This window comes from Ascidiella aspersa, chromosome 9 (assembly GCF_963924565.1).
Source record: "Ascidiella aspersa chromosome 9, kaAscAspe10.2, whole genome shotgun sequence".
Taxonomy (NCBI): domain Eukaryota; kingdom Metazoa; phylum Chordata; class Ascidiacea; order Phlebobranchia; family Ascidiidae; genus Ascidiella; species Ascidiella aspersa.
Window position 1 is genome coordinate 6530358 of NC_139455.1, and position 25312 is coordinate 6555669.

A 25312-nucleotide genomic window follows, 5' to 3' on the forward strand; every position below is an offset into this window, starting at 1 on the left:
TGCAAACATTTTCCCGTTCTTGGCCTTCATGAGCTTAACCCAAGTGCACAGTAACACAGGAGGAAATATCCTTACCGAATTGCAAAGTGCCAATGAAGAATCCTTGTAAAGATGGTCGACTTTGCCTCGTCATCGAACACGTTTATGGTGATGGTGTTAAAGTGACGCAAAAATCGAGCCGTAATTGGGTTTCTACCGCCACCTGGCGGGCCCATGGCGGCCATTAGCTGGATGTCGACCAGTTTAATCATGGTGCAATCCGAGAGGTCGTACCTGGCGAGGAAAATGGGGATTGTGACGTTAGAAATGCGATTGTTGTGTAAGAAACGCTTTTGATGTCAGTTGTTTTGCTTTAAAATCGTGTACCACGGCTTGGAAAACAACATATTAATATATCTCTACGAATTAACTTAATCGGTAAAATAAATATCGGGAATATATGAAAATAGTTTGAGGAAAATAAAATGTTGCAAATATTATTGTAAACTATTCAGTTTGTTTGTCCTTTGCTACTAGAGAACACTGAAAACATTGGGTACATTTTCACGTAGTATTGCACTTTTAGACAATATTCTGGAGTCTATAAGGGTAACGGTTTGGAAATTTTAACCCTTTTTAGAACTCGGGCACTTGGGGAATATACATCAAGTATTACAAAATCAAGCTCCAGCTCACGAGGCACTTACCAATTCCAGTGGTCCAGCCACTGGCGCAGAAGTTCGATGGGAGGTTGGGCTCCGTAAACTTCACGCTGCGGCATGTTGATGTCGTCCACGAACACGACCTGGCAAAACACAAGGTTTAAATGGCGAAACGGTACCGAAAATAAACTTTAAAAGACTTCTTTTTACTGATGAGGCTACTGGGCGCTAATTGCGACAAGCCTATTTTATTAGTGGTGTCAGTTTGTTAAATCGATTACAAAACATAAAATCCTCTGTTGGTAATCTAGCATTATAATAATGATGGAGGTATAGGTATGTTAGTAAAGATGCATTTAGGTTGCACTTGATTGTATTTTATTAGTTGTGTCAGTTTGATAAAACTAGTACAAAGTACAAAGTCCTCGCTGCTAATCCAGCTTTACAATGTAAAAATATTACAAGGCGAGTTTTTCGTTCTTGTTTAAAAAGTACTTGTAAAATAACTTTTGTAATCTTTTAACTTCAAACCTAACGAAAGTAAAGTCACTATGTATGCTTGATAAGTTCTTGCTCACTTGAAATTGTATCAGTAACCGGGCTGAAAATTGCCATTTGTTTAACGTGGGTAAGTATTTCCCTTTTCCACATAGTTTAAATCATCAATCAATATACCATCAATCAATATGGGCAACTAGGTAATAAATCATCAATCAATAAATCATCAATCAATATGGGCAACTAGGTAATAAACATTAGGTTGCTAGCACATTAATTAAGGCGAGTTTCATCGATGAAAGATGCCTTGGGCCGGCGATCAAAGTCGGGTTAACGAACTTGGGCCCGTCGGTTTAAAAGGGTGCACAACTTTGCCCCCAAACGTCGGTCCCACTTACGGTTCGTTTTCCGAGGGGAGGGCCGTAGACTCCCTTCCGGCGCTTGTCCAGCTTCGACATGATGATGTCCTGCGTCTGTCGGGCAGTTGTCTGGGCCGAGAAGTTGATGTTCATCGGCTTGTAGGCGTCCATGTCCAGTTGGTTCATGAGGAAATTCTGCCGCGTTCGAAAAGCAAACCGATGTTACAGATTACTGATAATGTCACGGTATTTATATTTTGCCTCGCCGTGGAATAATCATTAAAATGTGAATAAATCCGTTTTTTTAACGAAATTTGTAGAACATTTACTAATTTGCAATAACTTCTGGCCTATTGTGCCTCCATTATGTTTTTTTTTCTTAATTGCGAAACGTAGCTTCTCGGCGAGGTCAATTTGCGATTGTGTCCTTTTAACAAAAAAAAATCACATTCGTTACTAGGAATGTCCGATAATATCGGATCGGGGTCATCTTTGATTTGTCAAAAAATTAGTATAAGCCTCTACGTTGAATCGTCACGCTATGGCTGAAATACCAACATTAATTCAGGATCATATCAGTACCGATGACAATATGGGCTTTAACACAATGACATGCTTTTACAGCCCTATTTATCGCCTGGTTCACACATTTGATGTTTTTTAAGGTGTCTTTTGTCCGATAACAATACGAGTACTTTGATTAAATGAAAACTGGCGACAAGTTTAAATTGAAACTTAATAAACTGAAACGATTAATATATTTCCAATATATATATATCTGGTCGTTGATTCTTATGACACTAACTTTTTAACAAATAAAGAGGATATGCCATATATTAAAATTAAATATCCATACCGGCTACGAACCTATTTAAATGTTTCAACACAAATAAAATTAGAACTGCCGTACAGACGAGCACAAAAGTGTTGTAAATAAACCATTTGTAAATAAAATAAGTCAAAGTCAAAAAATTTCAAAGTTATCAAAAACATTTCTTTAAGTAAATTTAAGGCCCCGTTTTCCTTTGAAGACTTAACTTTAGAAGACATCGAATAATAGGGACTTACGTCAAGTCAGGTCATTTGACCACGGATTATGTCAATACATATATTACAAAAACAGAAACCAAAATCAAGCCATTATATAAAATAATTAAATTACGTCATTTAAAACAAGGGTGTCATGTGGGGAAAATCATCAGAGGAATAACTTAGGGCACATGAATCTTTTTAAATCACAGATACAAGTCAAGTGAATTTATTTAAAACCAGCAAGTTGAATATACCCAAGTAAGGACTTTACAACACCAGCAATACTTACGTTGATGTAGACCGACTTTCCGGTCCCGGTGGGTCCGACCAGCAACAGCGGCATCTGGTGGGTGACCAGGAGCCGGATAAGGTGGGAGTAGCGGGCCGTGTCCAGGGTCGGGATCAGGATCTCGTTGAAGTTAACGTCCTTTGGCAGCGGCGGCGCGTCCTTGATCGAGTCGGTCCACTTCTCCCACCTGTCGATAAACAGGCGATTGTTACGTCATAACAGGTAAAGTCAAAGTTGCGTGGTTTGAATTTTCGTTGGGAATATTAGGCTTTTTATCTTGTATCTAAACCTCCAACCGAGTATATGTTTGTCACTAATTATTTAAAAGTAAAACACTCTGGGCACGGTCATTAACAAACAAATATTTAAAAAGTTTTCTAATTAACAAACGTCTTATCGGGGGATTATTGTTTGCATTTAATCAACAGGCAGACATTCTGCTTGCAGTTAAACAACCCATTACCAACTACACGCATGTGTTTATACGGTTTTACAATACAATCATTTCAATTACGGCATACTAAATCAATAGTTTGAATTAAGTTAAAATGTAAAGAATTCCTAAGCATAGAAAGAGTCAGTGTTGTACACAAGACATATTCAAATGACACAAATTCAAGTCGAGCCATTTGAAAATTACCTCAGGTGAAAGCAAAACCACTTAGTAAAAATAGCTTTAGTTCTAACGAATAGCTGTACCCAGTCGAAGTCATTATCGCAGCAATTCAAATCCAAGTCACAGCATTGACATAATTGATCAACACGTTACATTCTGAGCGCATAGCAACTCCAAACACCGAAACTAATATCAAGTTAACATTTAATATGGTGCTCAATTACCCAAATTTATTACATTTCATATGGTGCTTAAATCGTAAAATGAATGTATTAGGTCAAGTTACTTGGGTAAACTACTGAACTCCAAGTCAAGTCATAAAAACATGGAAAAAGTTACAACACAACAATGAAAAGAGCACTTACTTTCCCATTCCTTCGCGGACGAACATCCAGCTGAAGACGTCGGCGTTCCTCGGGATCGGGGCGGAGAAGGACTTGCTGGGAGGGAGAACGGGATCGATGATGTGGTACATTTTCCGCGTCTCTTCGCTCAAGGGTCCGTCCATGATCTCGCGCAGGAGAAAGTCGAACTTGGTGCGCGAGTCTCCGTCGGTCGTCGACCCGATCGACCAGATAAACGAGAAGAGGAAAATGCCCTGGATATAAAAAAATAAAAAGTGATGCGAAGCCTATTGTTGCTCAAAAGAGGATGAGAAGTGATAAGAAGCCTCTCGTTGGTCAAAAGAAGATGAGAAGTGATAAGGAGCCTATCCTTGGTCAAAATAAGATGAGAAGTGATGAGGAGCTTATCGTTGGTCATAAGAAGATGAGAAGTGATAAGGAGCCTATCCTTGGTCAAAAGAAGACGAAAAGTGATAAGGAGATTATCGTTGGTCAGAAGAAGATGAAAAGTGATAACGAGCCTATATCGTTGGTCAAAAGAGTTTTCAAAAGGGCTAGATCACAGTTGTTGTTGAACATATATCTTTCCTTGAATGATGTGGTACTGTAGATCCCATTCAGTGGGAGGTTGCTTGTACTCACAGAATGTAGCATGCAATGACGATATAGTTGTTTCTCGACTTGCTGCCGTACAAGCCCGTGTTTAAACCTCATTGCAGACTAGTTGTTTTTCTAGCCTACCTTGCTTGTATTATTGATCGACAGATTCCGTTAATGTGCGATAAATTTTCGGTATGTTACGGAAGCCTTAATCGTTCGTCAAAAATTAGCTTCAGAACGACTAGACTACAGTTGTTGAACACATATCTTCCATTGAATAATATGGTACTGTATAATATGGTACCGTTAATGTAAAGTTGCTTATAAAAACAGAATGTGCCAAGCATTGGCTTCATGGTTGTTTGTAGACTCGCTCTCCTTTGAGCCTGTGTAGCGCATTTGGTAGAGTAACGGTCCCAGCATGACCGACGGTTGTGAGTTCGAACCTCACTGCAGGCTAGCTGTTTTTCTTGCATGCCTTGCTTGCATCATTGATCGACGGATTTAGTTAATCTGTGATGGATTTCGGTGTACTGATATGTAAGCTGTTATCGTTGGTCAAAAAGATACTTCAGACGGGCTAGACCACAGTTGATGAACGCGTATCTTTCATTGAATGATATGTTACTGTGGATCCCCTTTAATATGAAGTTGCTTGTACTAACAGAGTGTAGCACGCAAGTCATGGTTGTTTGTGGAATGACTCCCCTCTGAGCCTGTGAAACTCACTTAAAAGAGCGACGGTTCCGGTATGACCGGAGGTCGTGAGTTCGAACCTTCGAACCGCAGGCTAGTTGTTCTTTCTAGCCTGCCTTGCTTGCATCTTTGATCGACAGATCCAGTTAATCTACAATGGCTTCCGGTGAGGAGTTGGCCTAAGTACGAAGGAATACGAGCGCAAAAATTGTACGCTCAGCGCCGTTTGAAAACGATGTGTTAAACACGCTTTAAAAAACAAAATCGTGGAAATATGGAGGAGAATTCAGAGAAACAAAAATAATACATAACGAATTTAAAAGCCGTTTTCGTAAAGAGGTCAAAAAATAAATAGAACTCTGTAAAGAGACCGAGTAAACGATTGGTACCTTTTCCAATACTCAATTAAAAGAAGCAATATCCACAGGTGAACAAGATTACCAAAGAAACAATTTTGCCCAAATTTGAAATGATTAAAAAAATAATATTTTTCTATAACTCTTCAAGTGGCCAGAACGCTGCTCGTGTACCAATCGCGCGTCACTGGTGGTACGTGTACAACAGGTCGCGAACTATTAATTACTTACTACACCTTGCTATACCCACCTCAAGCCAGGCGACCACCTCGCGTTGGTCCATCGCCTTGATCTTTGCGGCGTCCTTAAAGTCGTCCATCTGCGATTCCATGAGCTTCATCAGGGCAACGGCGAGGTTCGTGTTGTTGGTCGGGGACAGCTCCTACAAAGAATACCCAGAGCTGGATTAAGGGCACTATAGGAGGCCTAAGGCTGTTTACTAGAGAAGGGTCTAATTTTGCAAACTAAGCTGCAAAAAGTAATAAAAAAACATACATGAAAACTTACTTGATCTGCATCACTATCAGCCTTACAAAAGTTTAACCTTTTTTCAGGGCCTAAGGCTGTAGCCTTAGTAGCCTAATGGGTAATCCGGCAGTGAGCATACTACGTAGTTTTCGCAAACCTCGGTTTAAGTACAATCTTAGGCGTCGCACATGGGTGTGTAGAGAAGGGGTTCCTAACCAGGGGTACGTGTACGAAGCACCAAAGCAGGGGGTACGACACGTAGTGTGGAGTTATGCGCTATTTAGGCATATTAGTGAAAAAAGCTTGACTTACGAAAAGCAACAACAAAAAACCCATTAGTAAATTGACTGATTGTTTGGGTGTTTTCAATATTGTTGAACTTAAAACGCTGGTTTTAATGCATGCATTCAACACGTAAGTTAAAAATACACAGAATTTAATTCCTACTATTATCATTTTATTTACTTCTGTCGACAATTGTAGACAGGGGGTACGAGAAAGTTACAGGAAAGCTCAAAGTGTACGAGCGCTAAAAAGGTCAGGAAACACTGGTGTAGAGAGTTTATAAACGCTCTTGAGTTTTAACAGAATTTGAATTTTAAGTTTCAAGTGTAATTAGTGTGCAAATTAAATTTAACTTCTGAGGAAACTATCCCAAAATACGCCGCCAGTGATAAGGTTAATTAACAGTGGGCAAACTGTTCCTTAATTACAGCGTGGGAAAGTACCGTCTGCGAAAGTGTTCGTTCACATCCACAAATATATAAAAGAAGCCTATGTGGTAAAATGTTAGCCGACACAACAACTGAGCCTGAAATACGCTAAATCGTAAACCCGCTTTCCTAACTTTGAAACGACGTATAACACACTGCTTTGTGTGACGTAATAATCAATAAATGGTGAAATACGCTGCTACGTTTGGTCGCCAAATGCGATAAGAAAACATAAAAAATAATCCCCAGTAATACAATGTACTTAATACTACATGGCAACAAGTTTCGGAAATAAACTTCCTCGGGAATAAAACGTTGCCTACAAAAGCTTGTCTGCTGCGTTGTTAAAGTTTCCTATTTAAAGTTAATATATTTCTATTGTATTCCGGGCTATTTACTGTGCGGTTGGTTTTACCAAAATAGTTTAAAAATATTGTTCGTTGTACAGTCAGGCTACGAGAGGGTGTCCACTTAAAATAAAATAACATAGAAATGACCCTGAGATTAGTTTTTACTGGTTCTAAACGCCTGCAAAAATTATCATTGGTTTTGCAAATCATATTGTTGAGCAACTTTCCTAGTTGGTGCGTGTTCTAATTGAAACCGATATAACATGCAACGTAAATTCGCCACTTAAATAACCATAGGCGCCTTTCCTAACACACAAACAATGCTAATACTAGCAATTTATCTTATACCTTGGCTCCGCCCTTCCTTAGCCACTGAGTGACCGGGATGACCATGCGGTCGAACAAGCCGCGAATGAGTTCCTTGTGTTCATCGCTGACTCCCTCCGGCAGTGTTTTTAGCCAGGAGATGAGCAGCGGTCGCCAGCCAAGCATGTGCGGCTCCATGTAGATCATGCCGCAGCGCGACACCTGGCGGTAAATTAAAAATGTAATAAGCGACGCTGCGTGTCATTGTAGACCAGTGGTTAAATTGTTTACCTATTGGCACAGTAAAACTACTTTATACCAATTATATTTATAACTTTACAATTGTCCTTAATACAAGACAATGCAACAAGTAAACCTCCTAATACTATAATTTTATTAATGCACAGTATGATTAAAGTTTCGCTTACTTCTTAATACAAATATGTTACGTTCCAATATTACAAATCGTTGACCGACCCTTATAATATTTTGAACTACTCTAGCGCGCCGCGGCACTTATCTCAAATCTAAAAGAGTGCGGTGTTAGTTAAAGTGTTTTACGCTTGTGTGGGACACCGATTTTGCATAGTGATTAATCTGATCCAAAATCGCACTATTGAAGTTTGTATACCTGTAACATTGGTATTTTTTTTTTACTAGAAGTGTTGAAATAGTTCTAAAGATTTCTTATTAGCATTAGTGTTTTGGTTTAAAAATTTTACAAAACTTAAATAACGCTGGAATCTGTTTATAGATACAAAAAGAAGAAAGTTGAAATAATTTCTGCATAAAAATAATAATTTTATCGCCGTTTTGGTTTAAAAAGTATTTTTTGAGCAAACGTTCGCTTTTACTGCGCCACAAAATCGCCCTTCATTTTCGAAAGATTTTTAAGGCAGTCGTACTGAAAAGACACAGTTCGAAGCCCAGCCCTAAAATATTCCAAAGGTGCTCCTATACACAGATCTCTATTTTTGTAGTGCAATAAAATCGTTCGGTAAAACTCACAGTGGCCGGAGATGCCACCTCCAAGTCCATCGGCTCAAATATGAGGCTCATGGGCGGCGACATCTGAATGATCTCGCCCGACATGAGGCACAACTTCTTGTTGTCGTCCAACACCGTGTTCATGTTCTCAATCCAGATCGCGTCCACCGGACCGTCAAAGATCAGCCATTTTCGGTCTGGGGTCTGTTTAAGGTGAAAACGACAATCATCAGTAAGGGGCAACTATATAGACCGGTGTTCCTAAACTTTTTTAACTTGCGGCATACTAAAACATCTTAAATATTGCGCGGCACACTTACAACAATAAGTAATTTTACAACGCGCTTAACACACGACAAACTATATGTAAATGTCAATATGATTAATCTGTAATGGATAGTGCGTATAAAGTCTAAAATGCTTGGGTGTATGTCTTGGTAATGCAACTAACTTATTTTCCAAAATTACAAAAAGTTTTGCGGCACACTCTTTCGAGGTACACTAGTGTGCCGCGGCACACAGTAGTGGAATCACTGATAAAGACTTTTATTTACGCGTCTGGTTTAAAAAAAAATTATTCTCTGTTTGAAACTGTTTGGCTGAAATGAAAGCGGTACGGTAACGGGACAGCACAGACGCATGTTTCATGCGACAATGTACAAACTCAAAATTTCGCGTAGAAAGGGAGAAAATATTCAAAACCTATAGGAGAAAAATTAAGTCTTTCGTTTTGAGTGGCCGTGATCCAGGGTCTGTATGCAATTTTTCGATTATGTTATTCAAGGATATCATTAAAAAAGAAAGGGATATCATAAAAAAAGAAGAATTTAAAAAGGCAACAAATGTTTTTTCAGCTATTTTTTCTTTATGACGCCTTCAAAACTATTCCACGGCCCCAGTTCAAGAACTTCTGTATTACAAAAATTTTCCAAAAAAATGACGCGTTTTTTTCTTAACCCTTAACTTTTAAACGAAAAATAACAATAATCAAAATAGCTCCTCTCGATGAGCTACACAAGTCGTTTTTACAACAATTAATACTTATTTTGAATCAACTTATACCTGTGATGAAGCAAAGGCTCGATAGCTGACGGCAAGCACACCGTCGGACCACTCATGGGATATAGGGTCGAACGAACCGTACAAGTTTCCCATTGTGATGGCTTTCGGGTTCAAAACTGTGATTTGCACTTTGTTCTCGTCCATCAGACCCTGAGTAAAGAAGATTTCAATTAATTTTATAAAATTTGTTGTTTCGCTTTAATATTTAGATTACCTTGCGTTAAGTTTTGGTACATTTCAACGCTTGTTTTTAGCGTTTTTTCGATTGATTTCGACTGGTTTATCTCTAACCAAACAAAAGTTAGGCGAAAATGATCAGTTCGAACTTTGTAAGGTAAAGGGCGGTGTAGAATGCTTTCTTTGTTGTTTTTATTTTGCATTGAAGTAAGATAACCAAACCGTATAAACGCAAGTGGGTAAGAAAATAAATTTCGTTTAAAATTTATAGTAAATATATATTTATGTTTTTAAAACAGGGAATTCCGAAAAGTTAAACTGCGAAACGTGAACATGCACGCGTATTGCTAATAGTACAGATTGCAGCCTCCCTAGGAAACGATGGCAAATGAAGAAATAAAAGTACCAAATCAACCAGCGTTATTTTTTAAGGGCGAAAGGCGATTAGCTCAATTAAACAACCATCGGCCCACGGCTGCAGTGTAACGATTTTAGAACAAATTCAGGACGGACCTTCTCATAGATTTCGGTCAGTGCGCCAGCCAGAATGCGGTAGGCGCAAGTCTTTCCACCAAACGGCTCGCCCACAATCATAAAGCCGTGTCTGACGATCAACATCTCGTAAATTTGCAGGATCTTTTGGGTGAAGAAGTCTGTCATCTGCAAGAAAAGGTGGTCGCTGGTGTAAGATAACGTAAAAAACATGTGGAATATATCGAACGAAAACTATGTACGTTTTTTATTATTTTTTTCAGGCTAAAACTTTTAATAGTCGTTTTCTTGTTTTTTAGTTAGTTATATAGCAATGCGTGAACAATAACGGATTATTTCGACTAAAAATCTTCATATCCACTGTGATTTGAAACAAGTTATTACAGATATATAAACTGTTCCTACCAGGCATATTATTAATCAAAAACAGCTCCTCTGGTAATTGTAGTTGTTAAGATATCGAGATTTCGGAATCGCCTTTGATTGGTAACGCAAATTTTAGTATGCTAATTTCCAATTAATTTTGTGCTACGCTGTCTACGCAAAATTCTACAACAGCATGCAGGAAAAAACACACGCTCTAATATACAGTAGAAAGTGGTTACAAAACAAAAAGAGTTGTTTATTACACGCAAAAATAGCAAGATTTACTGTTGTTAAAATATTCAGTTTCTACAATGTATTTTATCTACTTGCGATAAGAAGAATGAGTTAGATACTCTACGCACAAATATTTCGAACTACTAAACAGAAACACGAACTTGGAATTGCTGGTAATTTCGAATCATTTTGAGAAGTGCAATATTAGTGTTGCAGAAAATAAGTGATCCAATAAAGGATAAATTGCTGTTATAAATTCATAAAACATAATTTTTCATTTGCAATGTACTTGAAACAAGACAACTAACTTTCACTTGTTCAGCACAATCTAATTAATATATAATGTTATATTGCAAAAAAATGTTGATCACAGTCAGATTATATCCGCACTATTACCATTTAATATTCAGATCGTCTAAAGTCTAAGTCACAATTCATAGAAAAATGCAAATTCGATACTAAATAATAACGTGGGTTCGGTAAAAGTAAATAACAGCGTACATATAACTACAAAATAAAAATGACCGCAAATTTGAGGGAGGTGCACAACGTCATACGGCCGTCCTTACGCGCTACGGTTGCAAATCTCTAAAAATTTCACGGTGCATAAAAATCAGCTACGTCGCGATTAGATATCAGGCATTTTCGGAGCATGCCCTAAGTGCGCGGCATAAGGTGCTGTGCCGTAGTAATAGATGCACTATAGGTTTCTTATATGTTACCAGGTCTTCAAATCCAGCACTGGCCATCATGAACGGCATATCGGGGTTGCATGTACCAGGGGCCCACTGCGCAAGTAGCAAGCAGGCGATGGTGAAAAAATGTGTTATAAGTGTTAAACACCGACACTTTAGGCTACAACTTTTTCGGGGTCTGAATGCAGTGTTGTAAACAAGTCATTTTGAAACGACTCAAGTCCCAGTGAAGTCATTTGTAAAATATCTTAAGTCTATAAGTCAATTGTTCTTTAATAAATAACAAGTGAAGTCATAATTAAAGCAAGTCAAGTCCTTGTCTTAAAAAAATAACGTTAAGCTATCAGAATTGGGTAAACTCGTCCGATTATGAGCAATACCTTGACTAAAAAATCTCAAAAAAGAAATAAAGGGCAAGCAAATTGTTTTATGTACAAAAATTGGGATAAATAACCCAATTTTACGACAAAATGCTTAATAAGAAAACTTAATTTTAACCCTAGACTTTTGTCTAAAAGACTTAAGTCAAGTCAAGTCATTTGAAAACAGTGACTTAAGTGTTCTTAAGTCAAGTCGTTGACTTAAGTCATTACAACACTGTCTGAATGTCTTTGGACTGGACGGTTTGAAACAGGAATCAGTCTTAACCCGCAAAGCCCAGTAGTAAATAAACGAACTCTCGATATTTATTCTTACAGCTTTACTTACAAATTATTCGTACACATATTATAGATTTTAAAGAAATTACGGTTGTGTGATCGAAAAGAGAAATGTACGACTTGGTATTTTATTTCGTTACGTAGTGATTTTCTTGGTTTTAGACAATTTCATAATATCCACATTTTTCAACGCTTTGTTATGTCTGTTTTTAACAGTGGCAAAATTGAGGTTAACCTAGGACTACCACAGCACAAAAGCAAGTATGTGAAAAGCTTTCAAAAACGCCGACAAAAGTCTCTAAAAGCAAAAAAGGCGATTAGTTGGAAAAAGCACTCGTCCGCACAGCAAGGGTTAGGCGGCTGCTGCGGGCTCGTACGAGGTTATACGAGTAGAGGGTTTAATAAAAAGCTGAACTCGGCACACTGATACGATACCTCCTTGGTTACTCCTGGACCTTCTTCTGACTCGAACTAAAGGTATCACGGACGATTATTTAGCAATCAAATAATCAAAAAAATAACAAAATTTGGACATGAAGTGGGTATATTATATTTTTTCTTCCTTCTTTTGGTATTTGTGACATACATTTATACTGATGATATGTATTTTTTTACTATTCGTTTTTATTTTGAAAAGAACGGATAACAATAGTAAACAATTTAGAAAACATTAATTAAATCGTATATTGCATAGATTTTGCTATTATACTTGTAGGATGATGTTACCAACAGTTTAGATAATTTGTTATAATTTACTTAAATAAGTGTGAACCCAACGGTAAGTTAATGTATAGCGGTATTGTAGCGGTAATTGTGTGCAAAATACCTGAAAAGGAATCAAACTTTAGTAAATATGTGCTATGGCAATACTTGGAATACTTAGAATTATGGTTTATTTATATAAATATTTTAGGCTAAATTGGCTTAATATACAACTAAGCTATAAAATATAAGTGTAGTAGTAAGCATAACTCATTTAGCTTTAACTTAAATTATTGTCTCCCGAAAAAAAAACCCTGAAAGTTGAGCGTCTAAAAGTATTCTGTACTATTAGGGTAATCAACGGGCGGGTGTACTTTGTAAACAGTAAGTTTAAAACTAGGGGTGCCCGATAGGTAATATTTTTATTTAGAATGTCATGTGCATTAAGCAAGGTGTCAGTTTGTAGTGTTGCAGAACTTTACCAACTTTAGAGGAGGTTTTGATATTTTTTTCTTACGCTAAAGTAAAATTGTTGCACAAAAACATGACATAATGCTTGTATTTTGTCCCCCTGAAATACGACTACAGTAAAGAAAGTATCGAAAAAACATCTATTTGTTTGTCGTCCTAAATACTAGTACAGTAGCGAAATGACCGAAAAACAACAAACAAACGAAAAACAATCAACCAAGTTGACCGTTTCATGGAATAAGCCACCAACAAAAACACACCAGTACCGGACACCCTACACTTAAGAACTCCTAAAATCGCACTTCGATTCCGTTAAACAAGTGGTTCTCAACCTTCTATGGCTTGTGGCACCCCTACAATATTTTTCCTTAGGTAAATCACTAGAATGTCGCAATAAATGGAACTGGAACAACACACATCAACTCTACACAACGTAGGAAGTTATAATTGGATTTATTCCGCTCTAATCTTACACAATAAATTGTAAGAGTTGAGCAAAAATCAGATTCCTAAAGATTCTTAAATATCTCTCGGCGCCCTTGGGCATTAGAAATGGAACCCCAGGGTGCCGCGATACCCCGGTTGAGAAACCACTGAACTAAACTATAGAAACGAAAAAAACGAAGCGGCCCCACCTGCAGGTTCATCTTCTCGCACTGGTTCTTAATGGCGGCCATCAGGTGCGTGTAGTCGGGCTTGGGAAGCTTAACGCCCGGGAAAAGGTCCGAAGTGATGCCGTTGAAGAGGGGCAAGTCGTGCGCCAGAAACTTGGGAAGATTGACGTCGATGATGGATCGCAGCATCAGGATGTCCTCGTTCTCGTCCGGGTACGCCAGCTAGTGGTCAGGAGAAAGGAGAAAGACTTTTTTAGGTTTAGGTTTGTGCTGTGTGATACGTTATGCGTTGAAAGGTGTTTTATAGCAAAAGAAGGCTCAAATTGAACAAACGGGGAGAAGAAATACTTGGGTATGATTGGATATGTTACTTGGTTTAAACTACTTTTGTTTCGCACCTTCTACTAAATAACATATAGTTTGCACAATTAACTTATATCTGAGGTATAAAAATATATTTCTTGGATTCGCATCCAGCTTCATTACATATAACGTTAAATTTAAAATGAATGGCCATATTTATGTTATCTTTCCAGACACAAAATAGCTTCGAACTAAACTGAACTAATCCTGAAGGACAGCAAATAATGTCCTAAAATATACACCACACTATATCTTTTATGGAAATATTTAAAGTGGGCTAAGGTTATTTTACAGATAGGTTTGAATCTAAGTCTTTCTAAAATTGCAATTGAACTAAGCTTTAATTGCAAACAGAAAAGTTAAATAAAAAAATATTAAAAAAATGAAAATATTTCTATAAAAGATATGATATGATATATTTTCAGACATTATATGCTGTCCTAGTCAAGAAATGTGTAGTTTTACAGCAGGACAGACCTTGAGGTTGGCGGCGGCCGTAAGCACGGACTTGACAGCCCTCATTCCGTAATCGTAGTGATGCTGGGAAGAAAGCTGCTCGGAGCAGAGACGGTAGGTGGCCACGATCTTCACCGAAAGAGGACGGGCGTTAACGAAACCGCAGCTGAAAGACAAAGTAGATTGTTTGCATGGCGTTCATGGTGATTGTAAATTTATTATTGAAACTTATGCTTGAAGACGTAAAGGCTTTTTTATTGGAGAAACCGCTTTACGTACAGTTGTCAATTTAACATTATTTTAAGCATATTAGAAAAAATAAAGAGTATAAAAAACTTTTTTTTAAAGGGAAACTAAAGCAAAATGTCGATACTTTATCAACATAAAAATTACTTGGCAACTGAATAACTGTTTAATACTAGGTCTCGTCTAGATTGAAGTACTTTCAAATAGCCATTACACTACAAAGTTCAAGTGGGGTAGAATAAAAACCTATAAACTTGAAATTTTCTAGAAAAGCGGGACCGAAATGCGTTAAAGGGGTGCGGAATTAGCTGTGCTGAACAAATACTGGTGTTGTAGTGCTTTTTATAGCATATTAATATATCTCTCCCGTCTCTCATACAAAAAACGCTTAAACTGGAAGTTGCTCTAATCGTAACTAAAGATACAATGAACATCGAGCTTTCAGTATTTTTTTAAGCTTGGCCAATCACGGAAACACGCAACATCTGATGCACTGATAAAAAATATACCTGTAAAGCATAATTTCCGAAATCATGGCGTAGTCTGGCACCATCATAGCCACGGGTCTGAACAGGGCTTTAAGGTTGTCGGGCAGCTCCGATCTTCCAGCGTAGCCTGCACCGAAGAATAGTGAACTTAAGGGAAGTCACTTAATAAATCCTATATTAATACTTTGGGAAATAAAATGAATAATTTAGGAAACCCTTCATAAATACTTTGGCAAATTTGGATTGCGGCGAATGATAGTAAAGACTAGTCATGGCTGAAATGTCCCAAACTGTCTGTTTACAAATGGGATACTTTTCCGACTTATAGTTAGGTAGATCGATTTGATCCTATCTTTGACAATTACAGAAATATTACTGGACCCGTTATTATCGTCTAAATGAAATTGAAGAACGGTAAAAAGCTTATGACGGCAAGTTTAGGTGAAGTTCGTATTACAAAACCAAAAGAAATAAAATAGTTAATAAGGTGAGATTGGTTCCCAGGGCGCGATATTACTTATTCCCTGTCGCAAGTTGCAAATGTAAACGCGATGGTGTTTGTAAAATAGTCTACTTGATATCCCTTGCGTCTAAAAACAGCACTGATCAAAGTAAGCTTTTAAAAAGGCTTGCAAGTCTAACTGTTAATATGGATTAAGATGTCTGAGCCTGAAAAAACTAGACATTTAGTAGCTTAGGCTATACAATTTTGTCTGCTTTTGCTCGAAAGAAATTTAAATTGCTCAAATGAAAACTACTAAACAGGTTAGTGTGACACATTTAACTTAAAATTTAGCCTGAGCAGAAGCAACTCTTAAACAAATTACCGCTACAGAGCCGAAGCCAAATCTATTTTACTGAGGCTTTCTAGGGCTGTATTTAAAAAAAAATCAAGGCCTTTACAAAAACTAATTGAAAACCGGAAATAAAAGTAAGACCTTAGAGGGCTGTATTTACAAAAAAATCAAGGCCTTTACAAAAACTAATTCTAAATCGGAAATAAAAATAAGACCTTAAAAAGAAGTTAGCACGACGTTTTTTATCGGACGGGCGTCGTATTTTCAGAAATAAAACACGGACGTCCTTACCCGGGTTCATTGTGATGAAAACGGCGCAGGTGCAGTCGAGTTTGATTTCGGTTCCTTCAAAGAGGAGCGTGTCGCTGCCAGACTTGATCCCACTCTGGATTGTCATGATCTGTTGAGCCACCACCGACAACACTTCCAGGTCGATTCGGTTGAACTCGTCGAAGCACGACCAGGCGCCGCACGACGCCAGACCCTGACGTAACATGCAAAACGTTAGTGCTAGTGGGTCAAAGTGTGGATAAACCAGCCACGAGTGGATGATAATCAATTACAAGGCAGAGGTTTTCTGAATACACAGTTCATTCCACACTTTTTTGAAAAAAAAAACAATTAAAAATACACCATCAGTATTGGATCACGGTGTTATGCGCATTACCACCAATTCTATTTTTTGAACTAATTTTTTGTTGAACTTAGTTCTACGATCTACGTGAGATTAACCAAAATATTACCTAAAATTAATTATTATTCGAAGGTAACGATAACCACATTTTTGAGGACTTTTTTAATGGGATCATTTTAGTGTTTCATTTGTGAAAGTTTTTATTAGTGAACGTTGTTAAAATTTGTCATTTTTCCTTATTTTAGATTCCCTTATTGCAGATCTTTAAGAGTAATGTCAAAAATTGCCAGAATTAGAGCCATTTAACAAAATGTGCAGCTTAAATAACTTTAACAAAAATCAAATACCAAACGAACAATCGGTCTTCATAATAAACAGTTTACACAAAAAGGTTTGAAATTCCGACTAACGTAACAAAGTTCCACCAACAAGAAATTGCGGTATGAGGTCACTTTCACAAAGACATCAATTTGATCACAAACCTTGAAGAACTTTCCCAGAGCGATGTAGTCGAGACCGTCTGAGCAGTTAAAGACAACGCACTGCTTGGCGATGGCCTTGGCCAGATCCTTGGTGGTCTCGGTCTTTCCGGTGCCGGCCGGACCCTCAGGGGCTCCCCCCAGATGAAGATTAAGGGCGCCGAAAAGGGTTCTGCAAGAATTGTGGGACAATTGTTATGTTTGTGGTGAAATATAGAGATGTATAGTACAGTAGTATCGGATTGGATGCGAAAGCCGTTAATATATACTAGGGTACATCAAAAACATATTTGTCATAAGATTACCACCATGGCTTGCAAACTAACCAGCGTTTTCTAACTTTAATTTTTTTTTAGATAAATAGTATAAATAAACAATTAAAAGTAACTGCGCTTCCTAACGCTAAAGCAATTTTTCGCCAAATAACCTGTACAAAACATTTGAACGTTTCAATTTACCTTGTTACTTTTACGAGCTTAGTAATGACGTCGTTTGATATCGCGTCGGACAGCGATAGTTTTTGTTTACAATATCGGGTATTGGTATCAAAATAAAATGTCCATATTGGAATTTGAAAAGCATCGGGCATCCCTATGGTATTGTTTAAAGTACATTTTGAATTTCAATTTGTTTAAACCAATTTTTGTTGGAAGTTTCCTCTGGAAAACATGTTGATGTGTCAACCATTAACGTGGTAACAATTTGCCTTTAAAATCGATCAACTAAACTAGAATGATTTGAGACTCAAATGTAGTTGCGTGGCAAAATATTGTCAACATATAATCAGTAACCAGTACATTTTTTTACTTATTTGCTTTAAACAGGCGACGCGGAAAAACATCTAAACGTAGATGATTTTTTTGTAGTTATATAATAATCAATTCAATTCTTTTGTGGAAAAAAGTAAATATTTTACGTTTGTTTTCAACATCACAAACAAGAGTATTGATAAAATCGAATAATTAACTATGAAATGTAATGCAGATTAACATGTTATTTGCTAAAAAATTAAACGCGGTTTTCACATTTGACTTAAACACGATACAATACGCCGTACCTTCGGTATACGAGCGATATTCAGGGATTTTAAGCATTTAATCAAGCTTCGCTTACCTGTAGCATCGATCAGTGAGTGGTGTAATGACAAGTCTCGGTGTGTTACCGAGGTACTCGTACCCGTAAGCGAGTCCAGCGTTGATCATACGAGTTTGCATCGTCTCTTCCTAAATGTCGCGAACAAAAACGAGTTGCAGTTAAATTTAAACAAAACAATAACGGCATATGTAATTATATATTGAAAACCGAAAAAACTACGACATCGTGTTACTTAAAAAAAGGGTTTTATTGAAACTTTTCTTTTTAATTTGTGTCTATATTTTCGCATCTCAAACTCAACACCCCTTAATTCAAACACTGAGAAAAAAAAATTGAATTATTTTTAATCACACCCCACTGGTTACATTTTAGGTAGGTGAAGTGAACATCTATTTTCAAGAATGAATGCATTTTTAACTTATTTCCATAAAAAAAGAAAGATCTCAGCCTTTGATGCGTGTCAAGTGTTATAGTATCAATAAAATACAGTCCTTTCAAGTATATCCCTATAACAGCTAAGAACAAAAAGCAAGCTATTTCTATTGTAAAGAAAACACACAGTCGTCTATTTTATTGCTGTATACAAAATAATGCTTCAAAAGTTCGCGTCGGACTGTAATTAGTTAAAAATGGACAACACTTGCTAAAAGACAAAACCGTAAAAATCCATCTTTCTTTAATAGCTTTACATAAGTGTTTCTCAACCCATGAGTCGCGACCCAAAATGGGTTTGCCCTTTAAAATGGTTGGGTCGCCGACTCAAGTAGTTCACATTGTTGGATTAATTATAATTTGCTCTGAGAGATATTGCTTTATTACTTGAGAAAATATCTCCCGAAATATAAACACATTGCTCATATTAATTAACCTCGAACTTATTTTTGCTTATTTCTTATGTTTTGTTTGCTTACGTAAAAAACAGTTCAAAAAATCGGGTCGCCGAAGCTTAGCTGTTAAACGTACTCAGCATTTGGTTCGCTGCGTAAACATCTTGAAAAACACTATTTTACAGCGACCATTTTGAAACCGAGCAACAATCCCCACAAACAAATACACCCAAAGCAATAACCCGACCATACCTCCCAGTAGTAGCGAAGCTGGGAGAGCCAGGCGAAGTCGTCCTCCTTCTGAATGCCCCTGTCCACCAGGTCGACCAGCACGTCCCGAGCGTGGACGTCCAGCACAATCAGGGCGCCCAGGGTGACCCGGTTCTGCTTGGACAGCTTGCCACGAACGATCATTACAATGTCCGAGATTTGCTCGTTGCTCACCGCCAGGTAGTCTTGCATGGCCTGGAAAAGATGGCGTGTTGTTGCCTTTCTTTTGGCGGAATAACTTTAATATTTTGATGTTTCGATTTGGTTGGTCGTTTGATCCTATTGATTAATTGATTTATTGAACAACAACTTGTATGTTAATTGATCATCGGTTGATAGAAACTTTGTTGATAAGTTGGTTGTAAAATGTTTAATCGTTCGGTTGCCTGTTTTGCTAAAGAATCGCTCTGTAATATATTGGTATTTAATTGATTGATTAATTGGTTGTAAATCGAGTTACTTTTTCATGTGTTTATAAGTCATCATTTTTTATTCCGAAAAATTAATTGATATTAGTTGATTGGTTCGTAGATTACAATACATTTTAATTATAATTAGTTGGTATGTAGCTTAATGAATACACTAGTTTCTAGGTTTTCATCGCTATCTAATTAGTTAATTATTTGCTTTGTTGATGTACCAGAGGGATTCGAAAAAGCTTCATCGTCGTAACTGCATGGCTAAAGAAAACAACGAGAATGAAACAAAAAGAAGCAGCACAAGACCTTGGGTCCATTCCTGAGGGCGTGGTGAACGTGGTCCGTCCAGTACTTTTGTGTGACGCAAAGGACAGCCTGACCGGGCCACTTGGTCACCCAGTCGGATCGATGCTGCACTTTGAAGGCCTCCAGAGATTCGGAGATGACCTGGTGGATTGCAGGTGGATGTCAAAAAGAGGTTATATCAGCACTTTTAGGTGGGGTAACATTTCTTTAAATGTCTTTCTTTTTGTTTTTAACAAATAGTCAGCAAATCTATAAAAATGGAATGAGCAAAACCATTGAAAACTTGTAGACGAATTAACAACTGTTTAGTCGCAAGAATTTAAGAAACTGAGTTAAAAATGTAAACTCATCAAATATATATTTTTTTTAATTTGACCTTAAAAGTCGCCAAATATGTCTCAGGCCGGTAAATCAATGCGAGGCGTGATAATTATTCAAAATAGGAGTAATTGTAGCATTAGTGGTATATACCCCTGTGCACTTCAAATGTATCTGTTTTTCGTTTTAACAACAAGTCAGAAAATCTAACAATGAAGGAATGAACAAAACAATTTCAAACTTTCAGATAAGTGAACGACCGTTTAGTCACAGGCAGTAAAGTAACTGAGTTAAAAGTGTAAACTTAATAAATATATATTTTTTAATATGAAATTGAAAATCGCCAAACGTTTTTCTCAGGCCTGTAAATCAATGCGAGGCGTGATAATTAAGCCAAAATAGGAGTAATTGTAGTATATACGTACGCTGCGCACTTCAAATGAATCTGTTTTCCGTTTTAATAATCAGTCATAAATCGAACAATGAAGAAATGAACAAAACAATTACAAATTAACAACCGTTTTAGTAGCAGATATTCAAGAAACTAAGTTATTAACGCAAACAAATATAAGATTTATTGTAGGAATAGTCGTATATATGAACGCTGCGCAAACTCTTAAACACGTCAATTTAACAAACATACAAATAGACTTCTTGCGAACTCGTAAAATAAAAGTCACATCGTTATGGAAGTCGACAAAAATGTCTCGGGCCTGGAAAAATAAACCTTGCAACAAAACACGTGATAGACTATACACGCAGCAACCTAGTGGACAGGAAAGTAGATCAGGTGAAACAAAGCTGATTGAAAAAGAAGTTGTGTATACGTACGCTGCGCAAACTTTTGATCATGTCGGCCTCTAGCTCCAGCAGCCATTTCTCGACCTGTCCCCTGGCCTTGGCGGTGGAGATCTGGTCGACCAACTCGACAATCTCGCCCTCAGAGCTTTTTATGTGCGTGATGTCTGTGGAAGTAGGTTAGGTGTTTAGATACGTTGTTATAAAACAAGGTTAAGGTAAGGTAGCCTACTAAACCGGCGCACTAAAGGGTGTGGTGAAACACTGCAGATTTTAGGGAGGTGCTCAAACCGGTGTTATACTGAACGTCTCAAACTCAATCGTGGTGTACATGAGGCAAAAAAAGGCAATTTAGTGGCTTTTTGCGCCAGTCAAAAAATTATTATACTTTATCAAACAAAATCAGCTTTTTTCTAAACTTGAGATTTTAAACATGTGCTCCACCTAGACTGCGTTGCATCTCGTAACTTACATTACGCCAAAAAAGGACCTAATCGAGTTCAAAATTATCAGCTTGAACTCTACATTCACGGAAGCATTTAACCGTATAAAACAGTGGTCGGGCTTTTTTTACCTTTTTAGACGCGGCATAAAGTACCCTTTGCTGAACTATTGAATGCCCACTACGTAAAACCACTACGAAACAGTGGCGGATTCAGGATATTTGGTTTTAAGGTTAAATATTATACAGCGGCTTGATTAAATATTATACGGCGGCTTTGACGCAAAATGCGAAAAAATTTTCGTTTACCAATGGTTAAAGCTGGCAATAAATATAGTTTGACAGGCTCTCAGGACCACATTTGGCACGCGAGCATTTCGAGGGTGAGCCAATTTAAAAATTCTATGCCACATCAACTTTTAAAACAAAGTGCATGAATGTACGGCTACCACGCGGCTCACAACTAAGCTATTCAAAAGTAACTCGCGGCCCACTGAAAATGACTCTGCGGCCAACAGTTTGCCGACCACTGGTATAAAACAACCGCAACTCACCAAGGATGTCGGTGAACTCAAGATTCGCGATTCCCTCAAAGCACTTCTTGAGATGAGGCTGGACGCGAGTCGGGTCCTTGGTCTCGGACAGGATCTCAAGCAATTCGTCGTTTGAAAGGAAGAAGAACCTGGGTTTGGATGCAAGTTGAAGAGTGAGAGCAGTAATGTTTCTAATAAAATGGTCGATTTGTTGTTTGTATGTGCCTACCGCTACTATTTTTTTGGCGAGAGCTTGATAACATATTTTTTGGTTAAGGAATGAGTTGGGTTCTCACTCTATAGCACCATTTTTTTAGATGGCTCGGCATTGTGAAACCATATTTTGTAAACAATAGGTAATTTCTTCAAAGTAAGATTCTTTAGTTGTTGCAAGAACAAATTTTCGACAAAATATCAACAAAATTCAGATACTACTTCGATGACATACTTGGCCAAAAGTTAGTACCTTTTGGTAAACATTTTAACTAAATTGAATTCTTTTGGATGTTTAAACATAACATGTATATTCTATTTTCACTTCGTACTTAATAAAACAGATTGGATTTAACTATGGAAATTGTAATAGGTAATTCTGAAAAATGTAAGCAACACAAAAAGCTAACGCTTTCGAAATGACGGCTTTAAGGGGTCTCACCTTGGAAAGTAAAGCCGTTTCTTCTCAAGGTACTCGTTGAGTCCCTTCAGGATGAGTTCAAGCAACTCGCTCGACTTCTTGAGTTTCTCCAACATCTTGTCGATTTCGATAACCACAAGAACGTGCTTGTCCTGCAATATTAAATTCCGATTTATTAGTTGTTTTAAGGTTCAAATCTCGGACATGACTTAGAATGATATCTGTTCGTTTTAAGAAACCTAGGCATGTCTTCAAGAGACAGATATACCTCCATGTCTGAGATTTAAAAATATGTGTTAATCTTTTAAAACGTCACGATTAAGCCCTGTAAGTAATTGAATAATATACACGATAAACCACTGGAAAGATTTGTGCTTCAGGGACATCAATCAAAACAGAATTTAGGAATCAACGATTAAAGAAATATATAAATTTTTAATCATGCAGGTTATTTGGAGAAAGTGTAATATGCATATTCCGACAGAGTGCAATATGCCAGTTTTCGCTCACGAATCAATTCAAAGGGTAATAAATTGTTTTACCTCTTCTTTACAATTTAGTCATAATCTGCAGTTGGTATATATAACAAGAAAACGTTGTATCCTAACTCGACTTCTCACTTAACTCGTGTTCAAATATGCCGACAAAGGTGGCCTATTGGCCGCCTGGCGGAAAGTCGTTCGCCAAAAAATTGGGTCTAAAAAAACAACGCACCACGATGGCCTGCTTCATGATGTCGCGCCATGTTTTGTCCACTGTGGTGAAGCGCCTTCCCTCTTCGGGCATTTGCGCCATAATGTCAGGCGAGCTGAAGATGGGCTCCAGGTAGAGCCAGGTCGCTTGTACCTTAAGCCACTCGTCTAGGATCTCCTGAAGCAACAGCAGCTTCGCTTCCCACAGCCTGGGAAAAGCAAGACACAAAAGATCGCCCAAATTCTCTTGGACGCATTATTTTTTAGCTGTTTGATTTTAAGGTTGATTAGTGTTTGTTTCGACTTACTAGAGGTCATATCGATGCTTGAATGCAACTTTTATATCGTTATTTAGCTTTTTTACCGTAATAATTTATTTAGGATATTTAAATATTCATACACGTTAAAACAAGACACAAAATGGCGCCCGAATTATTTTGCCACGGGATTAATAAACCTTTATTTTTTAGGATACTTGAACATTCGTACACTTGAAAGCGTGACACAAAATGGAACCCGATTTATTTTTGCTGCATTACTTTTATCCGTTTAAATTAAAGATTTATTAATGTCTTATTTTGATTTATCCAAAATGATTGATGCTTGAAATGCAACTTGTATAGAAATGATTGATGCTTGAAATGCAACTTGTATAGAAATGATTGATGCTTGAAATGCAACTTGTATAGAAATGATTGATGCTTGAAATGCAACTTGTATAGAAAAGATTGATGCTTGAAATGCAACTTGTATAGAAATGATTGATGCTTGAAATGCAACTTGTATAGAAATGATTGATGCTTGAATGCAACTTGTATAGAGCTATTAAGCTTTTTTATTAATTTTTCAAAATACCTAAAAACTCGTACACGTGTGTGTACGGCTGTGATTGTAACCCTCTGAAACATTTTACTGTACAAATTAAAGAAAGTATACTACTACACTACGTATTTTTGCAAAGATTTGATCGCACGAATATTTTTCAAGTATTACTTGATTTCCTCCTCAAATGGCTTGATAAAGGGGGATCCCCTCATGGTCTGTGTTTTAACGATGTGATCGTCGAGCAGCATCTGGATGTCGTCCACGGCCGACAGAATCATGGTGCCAGTCTCACGGTAAGGAATCATGTTGAACTCAACCTGCAAAAGACGTCAATTCAAGGGGTTTTTCAGGGAAACGCCCGACAATGGGACGAGTCGGACCTCTTTACCCGGAAACAGCACGAGTAAAATCAAAACAGTATTCGGGCGAGTCGCAAATAGCGTTCGATCTTGTATACGCGTACAGTACACGTATAGTGTACGTCGTATACTCTTGAAAGATATATTTTATATAAATATGCAAAATTTAAAGTTTTGCTATTGGTCGGCAATTCAAAATTTTCTTACCCAAAAAACGGTCGTAAATGATTTTATGCTGTTTTTGTTTTAAATGATTTTTTACTGTTTAAATAATTTACTTTCCACCAAGAGCAACAATACATGACAACAAATTGCTAAGAAAATATCTTTGCGAAAAAAATTAAAACTAAAACTGTTTTTTTTTAAATACAATTTTAGAGTTTTCGAATTTATTTTAACTATTTCATTTTATTTATTAAACAAGAGCCAAACTCTTACTTCGTCCCACTCGTTGAGCATCTTTTCCATCGCCTTCTCAAGCGAGTACTCTTTACTCGCTGCTTCGGAGATGGACTCGAACCGGTCCAGGTAGCTGGCTAGGTTCATGTCGAGGTATTTTGAAAGGGTGGCGTCCTGCAAATACAAAATGACCAAACGTTAAAAA

At 37.4% G+C, this 25312-nt stretch overlaps 1 protein-coding gene across 1 annotated transcript in view; it reads right to left on the reverse strand.

Moving 5' to 3' along the window:
- LOC146132090 (dynein axonemal heavy chain 7-like) overlaps positions 1–25312 on the reverse strand; it is a 75004-nt gene that overhangs the window by 33996 nt on the left and 15696 nt on the right. Inside the window, exons 19-42 of the mRNA XM_083396404.1 lie at positions 25147–25281; positions 24518–24666; positions 23547–23733; positions 22854–22984; positions 22220–22347; positions 21257–21390; positions 20108–20248; positions 19365–19577; positions 18304–18413; positions 17194–17362; positions 16369–16561; positions 15302–15407; positions 14568–14712; positions 13749–13949; positions 10008–10154; positions 9318–9467; positions 8277–8459; positions 7311–7490; positions 5682–5813; positions 3801–4033; positions 2820–3006; positions 1538–1693; positions 687–784; positions 76–273 (exon numbers count right to left, since the gene is read on the reverse strand). Of these exons, the coding sequence (XP_083252530.1) occupies positions 76–273; positions 687–784; positions 1538–1693; positions 2820–3006; positions 3801–4033; positions 5682–5813; positions 7311–7490; positions 8277–8459; positions 9318–9467; positions 10008–10154; positions 13749–13949; positions 14568–14712; positions 15302–15407; positions 16369–16561; positions 17194–17362; positions 18304–18413; positions 19365–19577; positions 20108–20248; positions 21257–21390; positions 22220–22347; positions 22854–22984; positions 23547–23733; positions 24518–24666; positions 25147–25281 (3806 nt within the window). The remainder of the gene's footprint in view (positions 1–75; positions 274–686; positions 785–1537; positions 1694–2819; positions 3007–3800; positions 4034–5681; positions 5814–7310; positions 7491–8276; positions 8460–9317; positions 9468–10007; positions 10155–13748; positions 13950–14567; positions 14713–15301; positions 15408–16368; positions 16562–17193; positions 17363–18303; positions 18414–19364; positions 19578–20107; positions 20249–21256; positions 21391–22219; positions 22348–22853; positions 22985–23546; positions 23734–24517; positions 24667–25146; positions 25282–25312) is intronic.